The sequence below is a fragment of the Anser cygnoides genome, chromosome 5 (genome assembly GCF_040182565.1).
Source record: "Anser cygnoides isolate HZ-2024a breed goose chromosome 5, Taihu_goose_T2T_genome, whole genome shotgun sequence".
In the NCBI taxonomy this organism is placed as follows: Eukaryota; Metazoa; Chordata; class Aves; order Anseriformes; family Anatidae; genus Anser; species Anser cygnoides.
Window position 1 is genome coordinate 16,735,314 of NC_089877.1, and position 21,515 is coordinate 16,756,828.

The 21,515-nt window shown below is 41.5% G+C and overlaps 2 protein-coding genes across 2 annotated transcripts; one reads left to right on the forward strand and one right to left on the reverse strand.

Annotated features, from left to right (window-relative positions):
- Positions 1-2,117: 2,117 nt before the first annotated feature.
- RAG2 (recombination activating 2) lies at positions 2,118-5,982 on the forward strand. Its single transcript, XM_066997285.1, has one exon. The coding sequence runs from the start codon at positions 2,118-2,120 to the stop codon at positions 3,723-3,725; it is 1,608 nt and encodes a 535-aa protein (XP_066853386.1). The 3' UTR covers positions 3,726-5,982.
- A 2,614-nt stretch (positions 5,983-8,596) lies between these two features.
- RAG1 (recombination activating 1) lies at positions 8,597-21,172 on the reverse strand. The gene is made up of 2 exons (XM_066997286.1): positions 18,916-21,172; positions 8,597-16,016 (listed from the first exon to the last, which is right to left on the reverse strand). Exon 2 carries the CDS (start codon positions 15,988-15,990, stop codon positions 12,868-12,870), a length of 3,123 nt encoding a protein of 1,040 aa, XP_066853387.1. The 5' UTR covers positions 15,991-16,016; positions 18,916-21,172; the 3' UTR covers positions 8,597-12,867.
- Between the last annotated feature and the right edge of the window lie 343 nt (positions 21,173-21,515).

Below are 21,515 nucleotides of genomic sequence, written 5' to 3' on the forward strand. Positions count from 1 at the left end.
TGTGCTTGCTTATGTAAAATGCAAGGAACATTAAGAGATGACAAGGAGGAAGTGCACTTAATTGTGTTTATTTGACCTGTGAGTTTTGTGTGTCTGTCAATCTCACTTTTAATGATTTTCATTCGTCTTTTCTTCACTCTATCTCCAGGAGTTTCTCCAGAAAGTATACGCTTTAGAACTGAGCATTGTCAACACTTCAGTTCAATTGCTTGCCATTTTTAATACTCATTAGATTATTAATACAAACCAGTAGTCACAAAGAACGCTAACTTGCTGATGTGCTCATGGCATCCTCAGAGCAGAAGTTCTATTACTTTTCTAACAACTTCATAGAAACAAAGGAGCTAAGTAACCACACAGTATGACAGAAGAGACAGAGGAAATACAACCCAGTAAACCCAAATTAGTGCATACTCCTCTAGAAAGACCATTTTTGAATAGTGGTAAGAAACAAGCAGCAGAGATTTCTGTTCAACATCTTGCCTGCAGGTAAACAACCTGGCAAATCTCTCTCCATGCAAACAAGTACAAAACCTGCTGTATACACCAACATCCTCAGAACAGAGTTCACTAATTTAATTACATCCTAACTGAACTTCATCTACAGTGCAGTACTTCTGAAAAGGAATCTAAATTCAGAAAAAACTACTGCCTTTAGGACAGAAGAATTGGCTACACAGCGAACACTACTTGACTGTGATCCTTCAGTGATTCCACAGCGTACAAAAAGACTGGTGTGTGTGTGTGTGTATATATATATATTATATATTTATATATATAGTTAAATAGACTCAGTAGTGGCCACGTCTACCCTGTCCATGTGCTGTGGCCCAGGCACATCTGGCCAGGCCTACCTACATCTGAAAGCACTGAATAGCAGACCCACACGCTAGCTTGCATCCTACAAAGTGGTGCCGGCAGGCAGTGCAGGAACGTGGTGCAACAGTTCTTGCTGTACATGAGAACATACTCCGATGGCAATTTGATGTGGCCAGTGCCGTCAGTTCCCATGATTTCACACGAATCTCACTGCACACAGCTGTCCCGGAATCCCCCGGTTCTGACGGCTCACAACTAGAAAATACGCATCCTTCCTTAGAGAAGAAACCTTGTTTCTTGCTTTTGCTATTAGAGCAAAATGAAAAGCAGGTACAATGAAAATATGAAACCTGAAGATATCAAAAAATAAATAAATAAATAAATAAAGGAACGATATTTTACGATGTAAAGCAGGTTTTATTTTTGTTTGTTGTTGTTGCTGTTTGTTTGCTTTGGGGTTTTTTGCTTTTTTTTTTTCCAAATATTGTACTTGAAAGATGGTTTACAACCATATATCACACGGATTTGAGAAGGGCTTCACTAAAGGACTGACTACAAGGCACAAACTGGCTGTTTTCCTTCCCTAGCACCTGGGCTCTCCAAAGCTAGCTCAGAGCTACTACCCAACCCGACTGCACAACGCACTTCAGATTTGTGAACAAAAAAGCACAAACCCTGCCCTTGCAGCCTACTCATGAAAGCACACGCTGACAAATCCGAACGGCAAACGCCAGCAACGAGTCGACCGCCCGGCAGCGGGCTGCACAAGCGCCGGATACACATCCCCGAGCGGGCAGCTTCCACCCCAGCGACTTCCTAACGATGGTCTGACACAGAGCTGGGATCGCCTGCTCACCGCCCGCCGCCCCACTCACCCCGCCGCCGGCCCCGCCGGTCCCGCTCCTCAGGCCCGGGGCGGCCCCGGGGCCGAGCCGAGGCGGGCCGGGCCTGCTCCAGCGGCCGAGCGAGAACTACAAGCCCCAGCAGCCCGCGCGGCCGCTGCCTCCACGGCAACGGCCGGGCCCGTTGGGGGGCCTCCGAAACCGCGAGGAGCGGACCCCGGGGCCTGAGGCCTCTGTCCCTGTCCCTGTCCCTGTCCCGGCCCTGCCCCTGCCAAAGCGTTCTGCTTTTGAATTCCAGGCCGTGGTTTTTACAGAATTCCGCAGAATTCATACACAGTTCTCACAGAACCAAAAATGCACATTTCATACCATTTTTTCAAGTAAAGTTACATGCTTTCGTAGAGCACTTAAAACATGCTTCTTTCATGTCTTTTTTTTTTCCTCAGATACCAAAATATGACCCAATCAGCAGACGCAATGTCACTGCAGATGGTGTCAGCTGTCAGTAATTCATCCTTGCTTCAGCCGGGCTGTTCGCTGCTGAATTTAGATGGGCATGTCTTCTTTTTTGGGCAGAAAGGATGGCCGAAGAGATCCTGTCCCACTGGTGTTTTCTTCCTTGATATAAAGCAGAATGAGATCAAAATGAAACCTGTCTTCTTCTCTAAGGATTCATGTTACCTTCCCCCTCTCCGCTACCCAGCAATTTGCACGTTTAGAGGCAATGAGGAGTCCGATAAGCACCAGTATATCATTCATGGTGGGAAAACGCCTAACAATGATCTTTCTGATAAGATCTACATTATGAGTCTAGTAAGCAAAACTAGCAAGAAAACCACTTTTCAATGTGTTGAGAAAGATCTGGGTGGGGATGTCCCCGAAGCTAGATACGGACATACAATTAATGTAGTTCATAGCCGGGGAAAAAGCATGAGCGTTATATTTGGAGGTAGATCGTATATTCCTCTCGCACAAAGAACCACTGAAAAATGGAACAGCGTGGTTGACTGTTTGCCGTCTGTGTTTCTTGTTGATTTTGAGTTTGGATGCTGTACATCATACATACTTCCGGAGCTTCAAGATGGACTTTCTTTCCATGTTTCAGTTGCCAGGAATGATACAATCTACATTTTGGGAGGCCATTCACTTCAAAATAACACCCGGTCCCCCAGCTTATACAAGCTAAAAGTTGACCTCCCGCTAGGCAGCCCAGCTCTGACCTGCAGTGTCTTGCCAGGGGGAATATCTGTGTCAAGTGCTATTGTGACTCAGACCAGTGATACTGAATTTGTCCTTGTCGGGGGCTACCAGTCTGACAACCAGAAACGGTTGGTCTGTAACACCATAGTTTTGGAAGATAATAAGATAGAGATTGTTGAAAGGGCAAGCCCGGACTGGACACCAGATATTAAACACTGCAGGATGTGGTTTGGCTGTGATATGGGCAAAGGGTCTGTATTGCTGGGCATTCCAGGGGCCAACAAACAGTTAATCTCAGATGCAAACTACTTCTACATTTTGAGATGCAAAGGCGCAGAAGAGGACGAGGGGGAAGAACTGACAGCACAAATTTGCAGTCAGGCATCTACTGAAGACCAAGGAGACTCCACTCCGTTTGAAGATTCAGAAGAGTTTTGCTTTAGTGCTGAAGCCAGTAGCTTTGATGTTGATGATATCGACACTTACAATGAAGATGATGAAGAAGATGAATCAGAAACGGGTTACTGGATCACCTGCTGTGCCAGCTGCAATATTGATATTAACACTTGGGTGCCTTTTTATTCAACAGAACTCAACAAGCCTGCAATGATCCTGTGTTCCAATGGGGCTGGCCATTGGGTCCATGCACAATGTATGGATCTGTCAGAGAGCATGCTCCTACATCTCTCAGAAGCAAATGTCAAGTATTTCTGCAACGAGCATGTTGACCTTAATAAAGGGCTACAAACTCCCAAAAAGGTGATGCATCTGAAAAAGCAACCCATGAAACCACTGCGCAAAAAGAAAACCATGAATTTAACAACACCAGTGAAAAAGTCCTTTCTTCGGAGATTATTTGAATAGATTTACACCACTGATTTTTATTCAACTGGGAGTCAAAGACAGGGATCTTTTATTTAATTGATTCTAATTATCAATTAAAATAACCAATTACCATTGCAATTTAATTTCAAAGCTCATGAATTTATTTTGTTTCTTATGTATATTTTTTGCAATATCCAGGTAGGAAATTCGTCACAGAGGGCATTGTGCAAACATACAGCGAGATAGTGTTAACTTTGTTCTGTATTTTATACTATAACCAAATCCCCAGTTACCCCACTGAAATTAGTAGAACTGCTTATCCCATGTACTCAGTAGTGTTAGCATCTGTCCATAAAAATAAAAAAATAAATTAAAAAAAACATATTTTCCATTTTAATGTTTTATCTTAGTGAGTAGTTCTAGAAATATTTGGCCTAATTTATAACTGCATTACTCTGATTTTATGTTGAGGTAATGAACTAAAACTAGACTAATTCATCTGGTTTTAAACTGAAGTGATGGCTTAAGTCCCTTGTGTCAGAAATAATGAAATATTCAGACACTGAGGGTCTGTTTTCTTCAGGGACTTCCAAAATGAAAAGCTTACATATCATAGAATCATAGAATCAAAGAATAATTAAGGTTGGAAAATACCTCCAAGTTCATCTGGTCCAACCATCACCCTACTACCAATGTCACCCACTAAACCATGCCCCTAAGCACCAGGTCCAACCTTTCCTTGAACACCCCCAGGGACGGAGACTCCACCACTTCCCTGGGCAACCCATTCCAATGCCTGACTGCTCTTTCTGAGAAGAAATGTCTCATAATTTCCAACCTAAATCTCCCCTGGCGCAACTTGAGGCCATTCCGTTCACCACTACCCTCTGGGCCTGGCCATCCAGCCGGTTTTTAACCCAGCAGAGTGTGCCTGTCCAAGCCATGGGCTGCCAGCTTCTCCAGGAGAATGCTGTGGGAGACCGTATCAAAGGCCTTGCTGAAATCTAGGTAGACTACATTAACAGGCTTTCCCTCATTGATCAAACAGGTCACCCGGTCATACAAGGACATGAGGTTGGTCAGGCAGGACTTGCCTTTCATGAACCCATGCTGACTGGGCCTGATCCCCCTCCAGGTTGTCCCACATACATTGTGTGATTGCATTCAAGATGAACTGTTCCATCACCTTTCCTGGCACTGAGGTCAGGCTGACAGGCCTGTAGTTCCCTGGGTCCTCCTTACGTCCCTTCTTGTAGATGGGCATCACATTAGCAAGTCTGCAGTCATCTGGGACCTCTCCAGATGACCAAGACCACTGATAGATGATGGAAAGCAGCCCATCAATCACATCCACCAGCTCCACCAGCTCCCTCAGCACCCTCAGGTGGATCCCATCTGACCCCATGGACTTGTGACACTCCAGGTGGAGCAGCAGGTCTCTAACTGTTTCCACCTGAACTGTGGGAGGTTTCTTCTTCTCCCCATCCCAAACTTCCAGGTTGGGCAGCTGAGTACTCCAAGGATAAGTGGTCTGCCTAGTAAAGACAGATGTAAAGAAGGCATTAAGAACCTCAGCCTTTTCCTTATCCTCAGCAGTCGTGTTCCCCCCTGCATCCAGTAAAGGATGGAGATTAACATGGAACATTTCGTTCTGGATAATACATTTTCTATTTTGAAAGGTACTGAATGTTTATATGTCAGTTTTGGCTAGAGTTATGGACTATCACCTCAAAGTAAAAAAATAAATTCCTTTTTTAAACCTCTGAGCTCAACAACTGACTTGCATTTGTATTTTTTAAATATATATCAGCTAATAAAGTTTATAATAAAAATGAGTGTGTTTTTCGTGTTTTTTTTGTTTGTTTGTTTTTTGTTTTCCCACCTACTCATGGGCTAAATCAAGCATTATAAATCCTAAAGTCTATGACAGGACAATGTGTCTGCTTGGGAGGTCCATCTGAAGTCTAATAAGGAGTCTGGCTTCACAGCTGCCCCATGCTGTGAGCTTCCATTGACTTCAGAAGAAGTCCCTTCTGATCAACACAACTTTTATTGTTTACTTCAGGTACTCCACTAAACTTTGTCTGCTCCCCCAAGGGTGACTGTGTAGAGTGTGAAAGTATGAAAGTACAAGCTGCTGCTCAGAATGACTCATTGAGCCAGTGGAGCATTGTGAAGGTGGAAACAAATGCAGCTGGCTGCTCAAAGCATGAGGACAAGATTGGATTCAGATTGAAAAGGATGTTGTCAAGGTTGAATAACCCAAGAGTTTACTAACTTTTTGTGGCTTCTTTTATTGGCTATCTGTAAAGCCTCATCACTCTTGACTATTTTTTATTTTTATTACTGTTCCAAACATCTTTTCAAAAAATCAATACTATCCTCTGAACTTTTGTGAGCCAACATTAATAGCTCAGCATCCACATTCTAGTTCTTATGCTGGACCCCTGAATAAAACAGAAAAGCAACTGGAGCAGCTGTCAGCCACCAGATCAGTACGTGCAGACCCTGAGCAGCCACTCCTTTACAAAGCACCGATGTGTTCCCATCAACACAAATGTGTATGCACAGTACTCCCCTTGACACCTTCACGAGTCAACAGTGGAGGATAGTAAAGGGCAACAAGACAAAATTTCAGTTTCCAACCTATTTATATGCTGAGTGAGCTTATAATATGGGAAGAGCTTAAGAGTGGGAGGTAGATCATCCTGAGACCCCTCTCATCAGTTTGATACTAGTATAAACCCATAGATTTTAATGCCAGTTTCTTGTTTCCTTCGTCATGCTCCTTTCTGAGCTCAGAGTACGTAATGCTATATGTTTTCCAAAGGAATACATGAAAATTATGGCCGTGTGAAGTCCCTTCAATAAACAACAATTCAATAAACAACATCCCCTTACATGTCATAGGTCTTACTCAGCTCAATTGTCTTTAAAATATACATTCAGCACACGTGACAAACTTCATTTGCATCAAAAACAAAAAATACCCTCAGCAAAAAATAAAGAATATCATCACAACACCAACAGGTGGACGATATGCACACACAACAAGTCCCTTCACCATTTTACAACAGCAAAAGACTCCTCACAATTATTCCACTCCCTGGCAATGCCCAGTCTGTGTTTTGCCTGTTACCTCTCCCAATTACCGTCGATATCTCAAAGTCCTGAGGCCCAACATTGAGCGATGAATTTGTTTGGTCTGTGCCTTTTTTAAATGTATGTGTTATTTGGCAAGGAGGGAGAAATTGCTTAGTCAAACCATGTCCCAGCCTCACAGCAAAGGGTAGTACAACAAGCATTAAATCACAGCTTAGAGTTACTGCTGGAAAAGAAAGTAATAAGAAAGGTAAAATATAATATTCCTAAGGACTCAAACATACAGAGGTATATGATCAACAACCTGTAGTGAAGACACTTGACATAGCATTCAAGATTGCAGAAAATATTTAATTCCCTAATAATTCTGATGATGCTTTTGAGGCATGTGCTTGTTAGAGTATTGATCGTCTTAAAAACCAGCTGATCAATACAAGATGTTTCTTCCTCATGCAGGGTAGAATTAGAAGATAAAATGAAGCAGATTTGAGTGCTGAAGTAAATCGCTATTGTATCTGCATCCAACTGACCTATGTGTTTTGTAACCACAACAAGCAGCATCAGGGTTCCCAGTCACATTTTAGTAACACTATGTTGTTATTATCAGCTTTTAAGAGAATAATATATGGGTTTTACTGCTTGTGAAAAGTACTTGGACTCCAAAGCACCTGATTAATCTACAGGAAAGGCACGGAACAAACTTTAGTGGTAGCACTAAAGCATGTGTCATAGTTTGGAGTGACTCATTGCACCAATAGACCACTGAAAGAAGTGGAAATAACGCTACTGGAAGCCCACAGGAAAAGGTTGAATTCAGATTGAAACAATCTGTAAAAATATTTCCTGGTAGATTTGGTGCAGTGCAGACAGGACTTGCTTCTGTTTTTAATGACAGGTGACTATAGCTCCCTTCACATTTTATTCCTACCCTGTCCCATTTCAAACAAAACTAAACTTCTGAGAACATATTGAGCAACAGCTCCTGAAAATCAAACTCCAGTTTGGTATCTGTATTTGGCATTTGAAAATTGTGACACCAAAGCCCCTCTTTTCTTTAACAAAAAGCAAGATAATCATGTTATAAACCTTCAGGTTTCACAGAACATACATGTACATAGGAAGAAGAGAACACTGGCCACTACCACGTGTGCAGGGCCACCTTCAGTTGGTAGCTATACTTCTATTCCCTTGTCCACTGGCTCAAAATGCCCATCTTCACAGGAAGAGCCGGGCACTGAAAATACAGCAATTTCACCTCTTGGCCTCTCTCCTGGTGCTGCTAGAAAAAGTGCTGATTAAATCGTTTCTGTTGTGTCTTTTTGGACTACGGAGAATATTAAGCTTGATGCAGAAGGTAGAGAAGCTGCCACACTCAGGAGTTGCAGCTGGTAAGCTCTGAAAATCGTGCCATATTCAGTCATCTGAAGCTGTGCTCTGAAGAAGAACGATGTTAGGCCTCATCATTCTTCATCTGATTCTGGTTCTAATGAGAATACATAGAAAGTAAAGTTCAGTCAGTTATTATGGATTTAGGAATAAAGGAATTAAATCATCCTAATTTACCAGGAAGCTCTCTGGGGATTGGGTTTGTTTGTTTTTTTATGGTTTCCAATTTTTTCCATCCAGCAAATGTTATTCATGGTCAGCTTAAAGAACTAAGTCAGTTATATAAAGTCTAGGAATTAGATGTCTAATTACCTGATTGCAGCAGGAAATCAGGTAGCTAATAATGTAAATGCTCAATTTGCTTATCATTAATTCCATCCAGACTAGTTGGTTTATGTATGTTTTTTGACCCTGAGATATCATTGCAGGGGAAGTAAGAAAGATTTTCCTAACTGGAGTAAAGGGGAACTAAAAATCACGAACTAAAAGGTAGATTGAAACTAATTTTTGCAGCTAAGTCTATGTCAGGGACCCAAAATTGGATGTGAAGGATGCATAGAAGCCAGTAAAGAAGCTTAATGTAGCAGTATGGATGTAACAGTGCAAGGCTGGTTTTAAACAAACACTGGGGTGGCATTTGTAAATGAAGCAGAAGTAATTTACAGACTAAATGAAACTGGTTTTATTTTTCTCTCAAACAGCTGCGTGTGAAGAAAGGTGCTAAAAGGACTATTGAGATGCACAGAGCCATCTTCATTTATGTTAACTTGGTGACTTTGGAACAGGACTGAGATCCTAGCTGTAGTCTCTGAGTATTAGAACTGTCCAAATATGAAAAGCATCCACAATTTGAATGAAAAGCGAGACTGTTACCATGGAATTATGTGCACAGGTGAAAAACTGATAAGAAATCAAAATCCAGAAACTTCAATATTTGCAAGGCCTTTATTTTAAACAGATTTTATGAATAAAGTAACTGCAGTACAATAAGAAAAAGCAAAAGAAGCCATGCTGTAAGACATCACACAGAACTCAGCGCAGTCAGAAATTAGGACGCTGTAAATATCCAGAATTTGTGTCCGAACTACCTGACTAGAAGTCAACGCTGATTTGCTTAAAGTCAATAGAATTAGTCCAGTGAGGAAAAAATACATGAAACCAGAATCATGGCTTCCAACATAGTTCACATCGTTTCATAACAAAGCAATTCACGATATGGAGCCCTTGAATAAAACCAAACAAAACAAGATACATAATGTCATTGTATAAAAAAATGCAGTCAATACAATTTCAAAATAAGAAAAGCATTCACCATGAAGTAATTACTGAAGGATTTGTACCAAGTATTAGCATTAAAAAAGAAAATGTGAAGGTTTGAGAGAGTGCCATGAATAAAAGTGTCTCCACTTTTCTAAAGCCTCTTCAAAACCAAAATGCTTAACAATAGCCTGAGTAAACAAATGATGCACCTGTCTGCGGTCAAAATTTGTTTGCCTTCAGATGCATGCCAGTGTGCAAGCAGCATTGTTATTTTATTCCTGTTTACAAAGCTTCACTTGCAGGTACCTACTCTTTCAGTGCTGTTTGTTTTAATGAGTTCAAAACTCTCAAAGAGAGTCTCCTGATTTACAGGAAACGTCAACAATGGCAAAAAGAAGAAAAGATTAAACTAGATTCAAGTCTAAAGAAAAGGAAAAAGAATAGTAATAGTTGTCTGTGTCAACTGTTCTTACCATACTTGGTGGAATGTGAAATGTGTCTTGATGGCTCAATAAAATCTCACAAAAGAATAATTTTGCATGTCCCTGAATGCCCATGGCCCAGACCATGCGCAGTTCAGCCTGTTGAGTTCAGCCAGGATCTAAGGCTGGTCTTGAGAAATCATACATATATGGATAACACTTACTCAACCCTTTTGAAGGTAGTGAGACGAATCGCTTGCTCTTGTATAAGCAGCTTGTAAAAGTGAATTCGGAATTTGAAAATGTCAGCAAAGTCATTGAAATTACATGTGCAAAATGACCAAAGTCTGGCCTGTCTCTCCAGTGGCACATATGCAATGCAAGGAACAGGTCAGGATTTCTTGTGGGTGAAGTTCACTCCTGTGCAAAGGCAGCATGAATATATAAACCATTTAAAGGGGGTGAAAGCCACCATGAGCTGAGTCAGTACCGTTAAACCAGGCTGTAGGTTATTCGTGTAGAGGCAAGGATAAAACTTAAGGTGATACAGTTGCCCCAAATGGGCACACAAGGGAAAAAAAAGAAAAAAATAGAAGAAGCGTGCAAGTATTTGCATAATGAAACATAGTAGATGAAAAAAATACAAATTTTGTCTGCATTTACATCTAAAAGATGTTCTTTATCACATACCTGATATTTTTACTCCATGGGAAACAGCAGTACTTGTTGTCTGCATTTATTGGTAAAAAACGATACTTATGTAAACCTGGCAGTTATGCTCTATGGGAAATACTTGTTTTATTCAAAGAATTGAAAGAAATAATTTAATCTCGAAATGAACACTCAGTAAGTGCAGATGTATATGGTAAACCATACAAAAGACTGCAGTTCTTATGACTGCTTAGACAAGAAAATATTTTAAGCAAAAGGCATTATTTCCAGCCCAAATTTTTGACATAATATTAAACTATGTTTAAAGACAACATATAAAAACTAAATCCTAAATTACAAAATATTTTAAAAATTAGGATTTAAAATAATAAAATCAAAAGAAAGGCATAATCAGAATGTTATTAATATTTGTACTAGTTACTAACACTTAATCCTACATTTTCATAGTCCATAAACAGTAAATACCAGACCTTCAAAGATGTATTAAATAACATGAGCAAGATACTACTACCCGAACCTCAGACCATCCATTCTTTAAATCTGTTGTATCTCCACACTCACAAACCAGCTCCTGCCACATCAAAATAAAAACAAAAAGCAGGTTCTTTTAGATCTCTGCTTTGATTGTTCATGCATTTATTCTTGTTTCAGAAAGGCTAGGTGATTTAGAGGTATCTCAGATACTTCTGAGTATATTTCTTGGCCATATCATTAAATGAAATTCATATAATTTTAATATTTAAAAATATTTTTAAGATGTAAGCATGCTTGCATTCAACGGTCAACTCACACACTTGAATTTAAGCTTGCACTTGAACACTTTGCTGAATGAAGGTCTAGACCTGTTCCTTTGCAGAGGTGATAGGTCCAGAAATAATCTAGGTTCCAAATCTCAAAGCTTATACGAGTTAATTTTGAAACCCTTTTACCCATGGCTGCTAATGAAAAACTACATTATCCACAAGGATTACCAGTGCAATCTCATCTGATCTAAGCAGCCTTCAGTCACATAGCAATGACACTTCAGAAAGGCAAATACCACCAACATAATGGTACTCTTAATATAGTATAAGATAAGTAGAGGAATGCTAACTAAACATTGTTGTAATGATGTAAAATACACTACGCAGTAATTTCAAGGCAGCTCATTGTTTTCTCACTACGCCTTTATGCAAACTATCCTTGAGGTTAATAAACGTCATTCCCATTTTATATATCTAGAAAATGAGACTGTAAGTGATATATCCCAGATGTGAAAAAGCTCAGCATGGCATACTGTTAGAGCATATCGCAAGTGGTCAGTGAACTATTCTAATACAGAAAATAAGAACACTGACATGTACCTAATCAAGTTAATGCCCATCCCCTGAGAAACCACTCTGCTGTGACTTGTAGTCACCTGGTGAAACTGTGGGGATTCATGACGATTTACTGGTGACTTCAGTAAGGCCAGGAATCCACCCATTAAAATTACACTGATACAAATTATACTATATACCGAGGTTACCATCGAAATCTAAAATGCATATCAAGCAACAAGCTGCACAGCAGAGCTTGAGTGTATTTTGAATAGTGAGATAAGCACAAGACACTGCAAATGCTGATTTAGGAGCACAAGAACTGGTTTGCGTTTTAGAGTAAATGGACTATGATAAAAATATCTTTAAAATATTATAGTTACCTTCCTATATCTTCATATAGTAAATTACCTTGCCAATACCACCACCTGCTCCTAAGCAGTACTACAATCTACATGTTAAATAATATTTTTAAATGTTTGAAATCAGTTTGCATCTTTAGTCAATATATCATATAAAAATACCTGAACTTTATCCCAGAACAATTACCCAACTGTCTCACTGCCAGACCTTGACTTATAAAAGCCAAATAACCATCAATAAAATAATCAAACCCTCTTGAAAAGTAAATAGCAAAATAGTTTAAAAAATGCAAACAGAACAAATAGCCATGCTCACTTCTTCAGCAAGTGTCATAACTCTCCAGAATCATATTCATTCTAAAGTACTGCTCTCTATAAAACCTCGTTTACTTTGGGTTTCTCGTGTATAAACAACGCTGAGACCAAAATAAACTGGAGATGCTTCTTTGCAATTTGTTTCCACTTCCCGCTCACATAATAACTGGTAAATGCACCACTGCATTGCCTCTTTTGGAAGCTCCCAACAGACATGGTATTTTATTAAACTCCACTCAGCACCTTTATATAGAGTATAAAGATGATAGTTTCACGCTTCCCTGTACCTCTACAGGCCTGAGAAGGAAGCTGTCTCCTCACAGGAAGACACCATCACAAACCCAACACCAAGCACACTTTACGTTTAGAGTTCCTCTGAATCATTGCTTTCCAAAGAGACCTCCAGCGGCAAGGAATCACCTAAACTATCCTCTGGATCAATGGTGAAGCCCTGGCTTCTTAATGTTTTATGAGCATTCATGAACTTCTGGAGGTACTTAGATGTATATAGCCAGTGATGCTTCAAGACATCCTCCATTTCATAGAATTTGGACTGCCTGGCATTCATTTTTCGGAACCTCCTAAACAGCTTGTTTCCAGACTCGTTTCCTTCACTTGCCCAGGCTCCAATGGACCCATCTCTTTCAATGATTTCAGGAACATGAGCAAGGGTTTTGTGGAAATAATTTGTAATCTTGCCTTCATATCGGTACTTGAACTTTGTAGATAGGAGCTCAGCAAAACGCTGTGAATTGTAGCTGTACTGGCACAGCAATTCTGGGCACTCCTTGGCAGGACATGAAGATCGCCACACTGGTTTCATTTTCAGATAAAGGTCCATTAGTTCTTTCAGGGCTTCATGCCTTTCCTCACACTTTATTAATTCACATACTGCCTCTACCGTCTCCTTGGACATGAGCTTTCTCGCGAAGTTTCCACTCATCCTTATCATAGGTTTTAAGTTCATCTTCTTCCTGAGGTGTTTGTCAAGAGTCAACTGCCATCTCTTCCTCTCCTCTTTAGATACATCAGGATTCTTGTAGACTTCACCGATCTCCATCTGGAAAATCCTGTAGAACTCCGTTGCATTGCCAATGTCACAGTGCAACGCATCTATGGAGGGAACAGTCTCAATGAAAGGTTTGGCTGAAACACCCTTCACTCTGTCACGGAGCTCATCAACAGATTCATGATAAGGGTTGGACCTCCATATTTCATATCTCTCCAGATTTTCAGCGTGGCTCCTGGTGATGGAGTGGAAGACCAAATTCTGGGATGCCTCCAGGCGGGTCGCATCACAGAGGGTACAGATGTAAGTGGAACCTGAGGCCTCCAGCCCTTCCACTTCCCGTACAAGTTTCTCATCATATCCTGTACCCCGAAAGATGAATTTGAATGTTCTCAGGATGCCTCCCATTTCAAGTAGCAGTTCGCTGTTCTTCATAGCCTCTCTTTCTGCTATGAGAGGGCTCAGGATCGCCGTCAGAGTTTCGTGATCCGATTCGTCAGCCAGCATAAGGCATAAGGGCTTGCAACATAACTCTGAATTGGGCTTTACTTCTTCAAAGATCCTTATCCTTTCGTTCCCATGGGCTATAGAAATGTTCATAACTGTAAAAGAAAAGCGAACAGCCTTCTCTGGGACAGCAGGCCCATTTCCGTGCTTCTCACTGACATCTCCCATTCCATCACAGGACTCTTTTACTACCACAGTGAAGGGACCATTCAAGTAGTCATCCAGGTTTTTTGCTTTCATGCCCTCCAAGATCTCTTCTTCCATGTCCTTTAAGGCAGAAACCAAGGCTGTATCATATCGAAATCTCTTTGCAATTGTGTCTACCGGGTAGTCATCAATTGAGAGTGGCAATCCTGATAGTCCGTCTATAATTCCCACTTCTGTGTTAGTGGAGACACTTTTCAAGGGAGGTTTCCACTCGAATGGATGATAACCTGGTAAGAGAGCTTTCTCAGCAGTGCGAAGAGCATGCAGTGGCTGGAAAATCTGCCTCCCACTGACAGCTTTTACAGTTCTATACATTTTGTGATATTGGCTACAGCTGAGAAACGTGTTGACTCGGATCGCCAGGCAGACAGCAGGGTGAAGTCCAGATCCCCTCCCTTGCATTATAGCCTCCAATTCGTCTGCTTGTTTGTGTTCATTTTTTGCTCTTAAAGCTAGCAGGAACAAAGTCATGCATACAGCCTTTATATCACCACCCTCTTCTTTCTCAGCAAAAGCCTTGACTTGACGTTTCAGTTCTCTCAGACGATGTTTCTGAGCTCTCCTGGTCAAAGACAGAAGATGCTGCCTCGGTCGGCCACCTTTATTTATGTGGCTATAGAGCTCTCTCTCTTTCATCTCCTTGTGGCTGGAGAGGTGCTGGCCATATTTTCCATGCAAGATCTCTTCATCACATTCCTTTACAGGGCATCTTATACTCAGGCTATCAAGGATGTTCAGGAACGATCTCACTGGGGTAACCAGATCAGTAGGGAAGCAAGGATACCAGCAGGAGGGGCAATAGCTGCCCATAACTTTGATGCATTTAAGGATGCAAGTTCTGCAAAACAAGTGTCTACATGTTGTTTCCACTGGATCAGCCAAAATATGTTCACAAATCTGGCAAGAAATGGATTTAATGAAATCTACTGGGTAATCAACTGCAAGCAGCTTGGTGCTGAGATGTGTATTCTTGCAATTGGTGATCTCTTTCATTACATTTTTGTTCTTTATCTGTACTTGGTTCTTTATGCCTCTGTTAACTCGAGCACGTTCTGCAATGGTCTTCACACGTTTGCCATGTTGTACGGTGGCTGGCTGGCTTTTTCTTTTGACTCCCCGACTGGTACCACGGCACACATCACAGTTTGCAGAGTGGGGTTGCCACTCCATCGTGCTGTTCCTAGGAAAATATACTTCACATGGAGTGTTACTGAATTTCCTGTGGATAATACTCCAGCAGTTGTGACAAAATCGAGTGGGATGGATAGTGTCAACATCCCCTCTCACATCAATCTTAAAAACCTTAGCGATAAGATCTGGCCAAGAGGTTGCTGTTTTCTCTTTCTTTCTCAGAAGACACAGAGTTTCATCGTCCACTGGCCCATGTACTGGATGACTTCTCTTGTTACAATCAGTTTTAAATGAAACTCCACAGATGCGGCAAAGTTGCTTCAGGTTGTTCTGATGATCTGTGTTGTCTTGTATTTTCATGTCATTGGCATCTTTCCCAAGTGCCTGCCTATTGCCCATTAAGTCCGTCTGTGTCAGAATTAAGTTTTCTCCTCTTGGAACTCCTTCATCTTTATGCAGCATGTCTTTGTCTGTAGAAGCTACCTCTTCTGCTTCATCCTTGTTTATGCACTGGCTGTTATTAGATGTTTTTTCAAATGGTCTCACTTTAAACAGCTTGAATTTCCATTCAGAAAATTTTGTATAAGGATGCTGAATCTCTTCAGGCAGGTCCATTTGTGATGCTATTGACATCTCCGGTGTGTCAGAAACCAAATCACCTGAGAAAGAGAACAAAGCTGTAAGTTAGCTTATACTGCAAAATGAGAAATAATGCCAGTACACAAGCACATGCTTTTTTATAGAACAACTCTAATCACTTTAACTGAGAAATGCTTTGAAGGTAAGTTACCTTCTCACCCAAGACACCTACTGAACTGAGGGGCCCAGATGTGGATGTCCACTCAGTACCTCAGATAAGTACCTGACTGTGTTTTGTCTTTCATGCTGAGGCATCCACAGTCCATTACAACACCAATGCACACTGCATCGAGCCATTAGACATCATATACTAATATCCCAATTTGCCTCTTTCTTCTTATACCTGACTGGTCTTGCCATAAGTAAAGCTATCAGAGAGCAGAATTACATTCTGAAAGTGTGGTGACTTTTTCACATGAAACTGAACCAGTATGGCCAATTCAAGACACAATTTTGTCTGTCTCATGCTATATTATTTAAGTCACCGAGACCACTGCTCTCACACCACTTCTTAGTCCTTGATTCTGAGCTGAAGCGTCTAATGCATGCCCTTCTGCACAGGCAGAGCAGCACACACAACTCAGTCCCTATGCAGGCTTTATTCAGACCTCAATTTTGTAAGGTACTTTAGTATGTGCATGCTGAATGTGAGTGGCTCCATTAAAGCTGTAGGAGTGTATCCTCTGTCGATGTAAAGCGCTATAGTTCCCTGGATTCTAAAGGAGATACGGCAATTTATGCTGGCTGCATATTTGCTCTAGAGAGAATATTTATACATTTCAAGTTAGTCATCTGTTTAAGTACCCTGCTGAGAACTCTGTTTGTAAGGATTACTGGTACTGGAAAGCTGTAAATGTCTGTTCAAATTTGACCCCAATTTTAGCTTTCATAGAGATGCAACCAAAAGTAATATCAATGTGGTTGCCATGGGAATATGGTATTGTATAAAAATAAATACAAGACTTTCACTTCAAACACTGAAACTTTGTGCTACTGCATCAGACTTAGAAAACAAAATCATGTAGAAACAAACACAAAAGTGACTAACCTGTTTTTCATTACCTGACTATGAGAAGTGCTGAAGGTGAACAAACAGTATAGAGAAGGTTAAATCATATTTCCTAATATGATTGGTGTGAGAAAAAAAAATATAAAAACTAAACATTAAGACCATATATATTGAATGAGAAATTCCATGGGTATGGCTTTGGTTTCTCTGACTGATTATATCCCCACTTAACAATTCACTTAACTTGCTAGAAATCTCAGTTCTGTGTCTATTTGGAAGGTGTCCTTCATAAGAAATACATCCAAGCCATGGTCTAAAGTGATGATGCTCAGGGTGTTTCTGAGATTATTTCATTTATAACCCTTCAATAAAGCAACATTTCTGCACAACCTTTCAGAGTCAGCTGGGAAAGGACAGCATGTTTTGATAAAGTTCCAGACACAGAATGACAAGTCGGTCTACTCAGCTTTTTCCTTAAGAGCTGTGTTTAAGTTCAAAATTTTTCATTAGGCCTTGGCGACTAGAAGTAAGGTTTGTTTCCTTCCCAGCTTCTCTTCATTCATCCCAGTGAGAACAAGCTGCCCATACCACTGTCCCCATCTGCCTGCATTGCTCCGTCTAGCTGCCGGTGCTGCTGAACATCACTGTCTGCACTGCATCCCCTGCTGCCGTCGCCGAGGCAGCCTGGCAACATGCTTGCTTGTGCTCTGCTGCCCACAGATCTGCGAGGCGCAGCTGTGCCCAGATACATTCACAGCATTGCTACTGTCCCGTTTTCTTTGCTGTGTCCTGTGGCAGACTTGGTAAAATCTATCCACTGAGCAATAACCTGCTTGCCCCTGAATAGTCCTGCACTCCTACAGGTAGTACGTATGCTCTGTTACCTGCAGAACTAGGTGCCCTGTGCTGGCCACAGATCCCTTTCTGCCACATAACACCTACGCAAATTTGTGCAGTTTCACCATCTCCCACAGCAACTTCAGAGTGTCTCAAACCACAAGCAATGCCTCCTCAGGGTGATATCTAATTCATTGTAAAGAAATAACCAGCACCGAATACATTTAGAGCAAAATATTTAATACTATCTCTCCTCATCTAGCCTTTTGACTAAGTACCACCGTGGTACCGTACTGACCTCCAAACCCATGGCCAATGCTATTAATCGCCAGCTCAAATGAATCTGACAGGGTTTACTTCTGCTCAAGAAAAGTTCAAACAGTTTCTTGTGGGTTTTGTTGTGTGGGTTTTTTTTTCGTTTTTTTTTTTTTTTTGGTTGGTTGGTTGTTGGTTTTTTGTTTTTTTGTTTTTGTTTTGCCTTCACTGAACATGCCCCACAATAAATGAATGACCAACAAGCCCTTTCAGGTCACCCGACCTTCATCTTCTGCAGGAGATAATATCTGCCAACAGGCTACTCATCAAACACTTTGAATTGCCTGGCTCCCAGGCAGTGGCGTTTTCAGCAGCTCTCTCAGGAGAGCTAGAAATATTCCCAGTGCTGGGAATATTTCCTGAAAGATTTGCCTTTGGTCTGTTATTCTAGTTGAGGGTCACAGCAAACAATCTTTCTCCTTGCTATTTATCCCACTCAGATTCTTACAGAGTGAAGCCCAGCCATGAACCCCAGCCACGGTTATTTAATCAACTCTGACAGCTGTGTTCAGTATCACCTCTTTTTACCTTGAAAAGGGAAAAGAAATCCCTTCCCAGCTCACAATATTTCATACACTTCTGAAGAAGAGCAAGATTATAATACTTTTACTCATGCCAAGGAAGACCTTGCTTTATGAATAGTCTCACTGCACATATAAAATAAAATCATTGACCTGCACATTAAAACAGGAAAAATGAATCAACACTCGGATGTCCTACAAGCACCTGGGTTGCTGTCATTAGTACTGCCAGCCTACCTTTAGCTCACTGTCAGAGCGCAGAGCTGCGGCTATGTCTGCTCAGTTTGCTCCAAATGCCAAGCTTGTGTGCTCTCTCTCATGCGTGCTCTCACTCCTTCTTTGCCCCTCTGCTTTTTAAAGACACTGCAGCGCTGTTTATCTCACTTATCCCTGTCCCTCCGAGCTCCCAGTACCACCCTGCTGCTAACCACAGGTTACTTCAACTAAACACAATACAGAACTCTCGAATCCAGGTGGCACCTGGCAATTTGTGAGGCTTAACCACAAAACTCATAAAAACAAGGTCTTCTTGTGTGAGGCTCCTGGGCTCTGAGATAAGTATGCAGAGCCTCTCTGAGGAGCACCTGCGCTGTTTGTTAACACAAAGTTTTGCATTCAGCTTTCTTCTTTCTAGCTTCAGAGCTAGTTTCTTCTCTGTCAGCTATCAGAGAGGAGCCCCTGGTGTCTGGTCACACTACTGTCACACACCAAAGCTATCTCACTGAAGGCTAGCAGCCTGCTTCCTAGGTCAGCCAGGCTTCTGGGGTTTGGGTAAATAGACAGTGGTGTCCTTCCTGCTGATACAAGTTATCTCACCTTCAGGGATATTACCCCTCTGGCGACATCTTGAAAAGCCCAGACAGGGGAACAAATCACCAATGTAAAAAATTGTTATATATTCTGAGTGACTTGTACATACTACACCAGGTGCAGACCAGCTTAGTTTCCACACAGCTACTGTCTCAGAAACTATCTCCATGTGAGAAGAAAACCAATTCTGCCACACAACAACACCCTGAAAGATTCCGGTCTCCACACATAACGTTGTGCAACAGATTTTAATGATCCACCAGGCCCTTCCAAAAGTGAACATACACTCCGGAAGTAGGAGCTTGCAATAGCAACACTTGCTACAGGTAAAAAAGGTGGGAGGATTCCCTCCCAATTATCACCTTTGATCTTGTAGAACATCAATTGCTCCTGGTTGTAAGATGGTTGTAAGACTTGTAAGATGACAAGTCTTAGAGAAGTGTAGTTAGACCTCAGTCAGTCACTTGTGCTGTGCCACATGAGAGGCCAACGCCTCCTGTAACCAAGTGCAATGATTCATGCCGAAACAAGTGATGTAAGGGCAAAGAAAACAAAGTTTGGGGCCAAACCCTGATAACCTTGCTCAGATTCTGACTCACACAAAGTCCCAGTGTGGCAGTAGAAACAACTGCATGTGTCAGGGCAAGGTGGAACAGAAATCCCAGAGGTTGTTCCCAGGCCAAGGCAGGTTAGGACAAGGATATCCTGACTGAGGTGTTTCTTGACCATGCAGAAGATCATTTGGTTCGGTCCTGAGCCCAGCAATTCTGCTCTCCCTGTTTTGCCAGGACTTCTTAACAACCTGCTTGTATTCACTATCCACTCACTGGCATTTGGAGAGACCTTTTCAAAAAGATATCAGGTCAGGCTGCGACGCCAGATATCAATCAACATCACTCGCTGCAGGCACATGCTGGTTTCCTCCCTTATCTTGAAACAGCAGATGCCGCTCACTGACAATACGCATTGTTAGCGTTGAGGGATATGGGGCTCTTTGAGAAGTAGTTTAGCAAATCTGTCCCTCTGGGGTGCTTATTCAAAACTTCACCTTGGTAGCTGGCTACTGGCCCCATTCCCTGTGAGCTCGAGGTCTGGTGCGAGCAGCCCCAGATCATCAAATCAGCCAGGTGAGCACGCGTGAGCGTAGTCAAGCACTTTACTTCCAGTGTACCCAGGAAATCGTCTTGAAAAAAATATTGTCTTGTAGGAATACTGCAGGCAAACAAGGCTTTAATTGATCTCAAATTGCTACAGCTTTAGGTGTGTTTTATGTCTGTACGGGCATAATTGCTCAACAGCTCGAGCTGCACAGATCCAGTGATGGAAAATGTTTTCCCTGTGCAACTGGCACCACCACGTGGAGAGCAGGATTTCTGCACTGCTTTATGTTGCAATATGGGCATTGATACGTGACTGTGGGCCTAAGCTTGCCATAAACCATACAGATTTGGCAACTGCACTGAAAAAAGGCATTTCATTTACATTTGGAGCAGAAACTCCAGATCCCAACCCAAATAAACGGGGCATCAGTGCTCTGACTGCCTAACAGATTACTAAAAACTGTAGATTTGGGCCATAGAAAACTGTCCATCTGAGGGTATCTGTTTTACAGAGGTATGGAATGATAAATTTCCTCATTTTACAGATAATGAAAATAACATAATAGTTTGTCCATTCAGCAGGGAAAAAAAAAAAAAAAAAAGAAAAGAAAAAGAAAAAAAAAAAGGAAAAGAAAAAGAAAAAAAAAAAGGAAAAGAAAAAGAAAAAAAAAAAAAAGAAGGCTCTGAAATTTAGCCAGTTGCCCAGCAAAGGGTGCACAAAGTTTGTGGAATTACACTTAATATAACTGTTTCTTGTCACACTTTGGAGCCCCATACGAGGACCCCAGCTGCTGCGATTTCTGTCTCTCTCCTCTAACTGTTCACTCCCTCGTGGGTCCTGGCAGATGTCCTCAGCAACCCTGAGGACAAAAGCAGCTCTCAGAGGGGCGTCTTAGGGGCTGCCGTAAGCCTTTTCTCCAGAGGCAG

Coding starts and splice junctions, on each gene's coding strand:
- RAG2 (XM_066997285.1), top strand. CDS start 2,118: ATGACCCAATCAGCAGACGCAATGTCACTGCAGATGGTGTCAGCTGTC.
- RAG1 (XM_066997286.1), bottom strand. CDS start 15,990: ATGTCAATAGCATCACAAATGGACCTGCCTGAAGAGATTCAGCATCCT.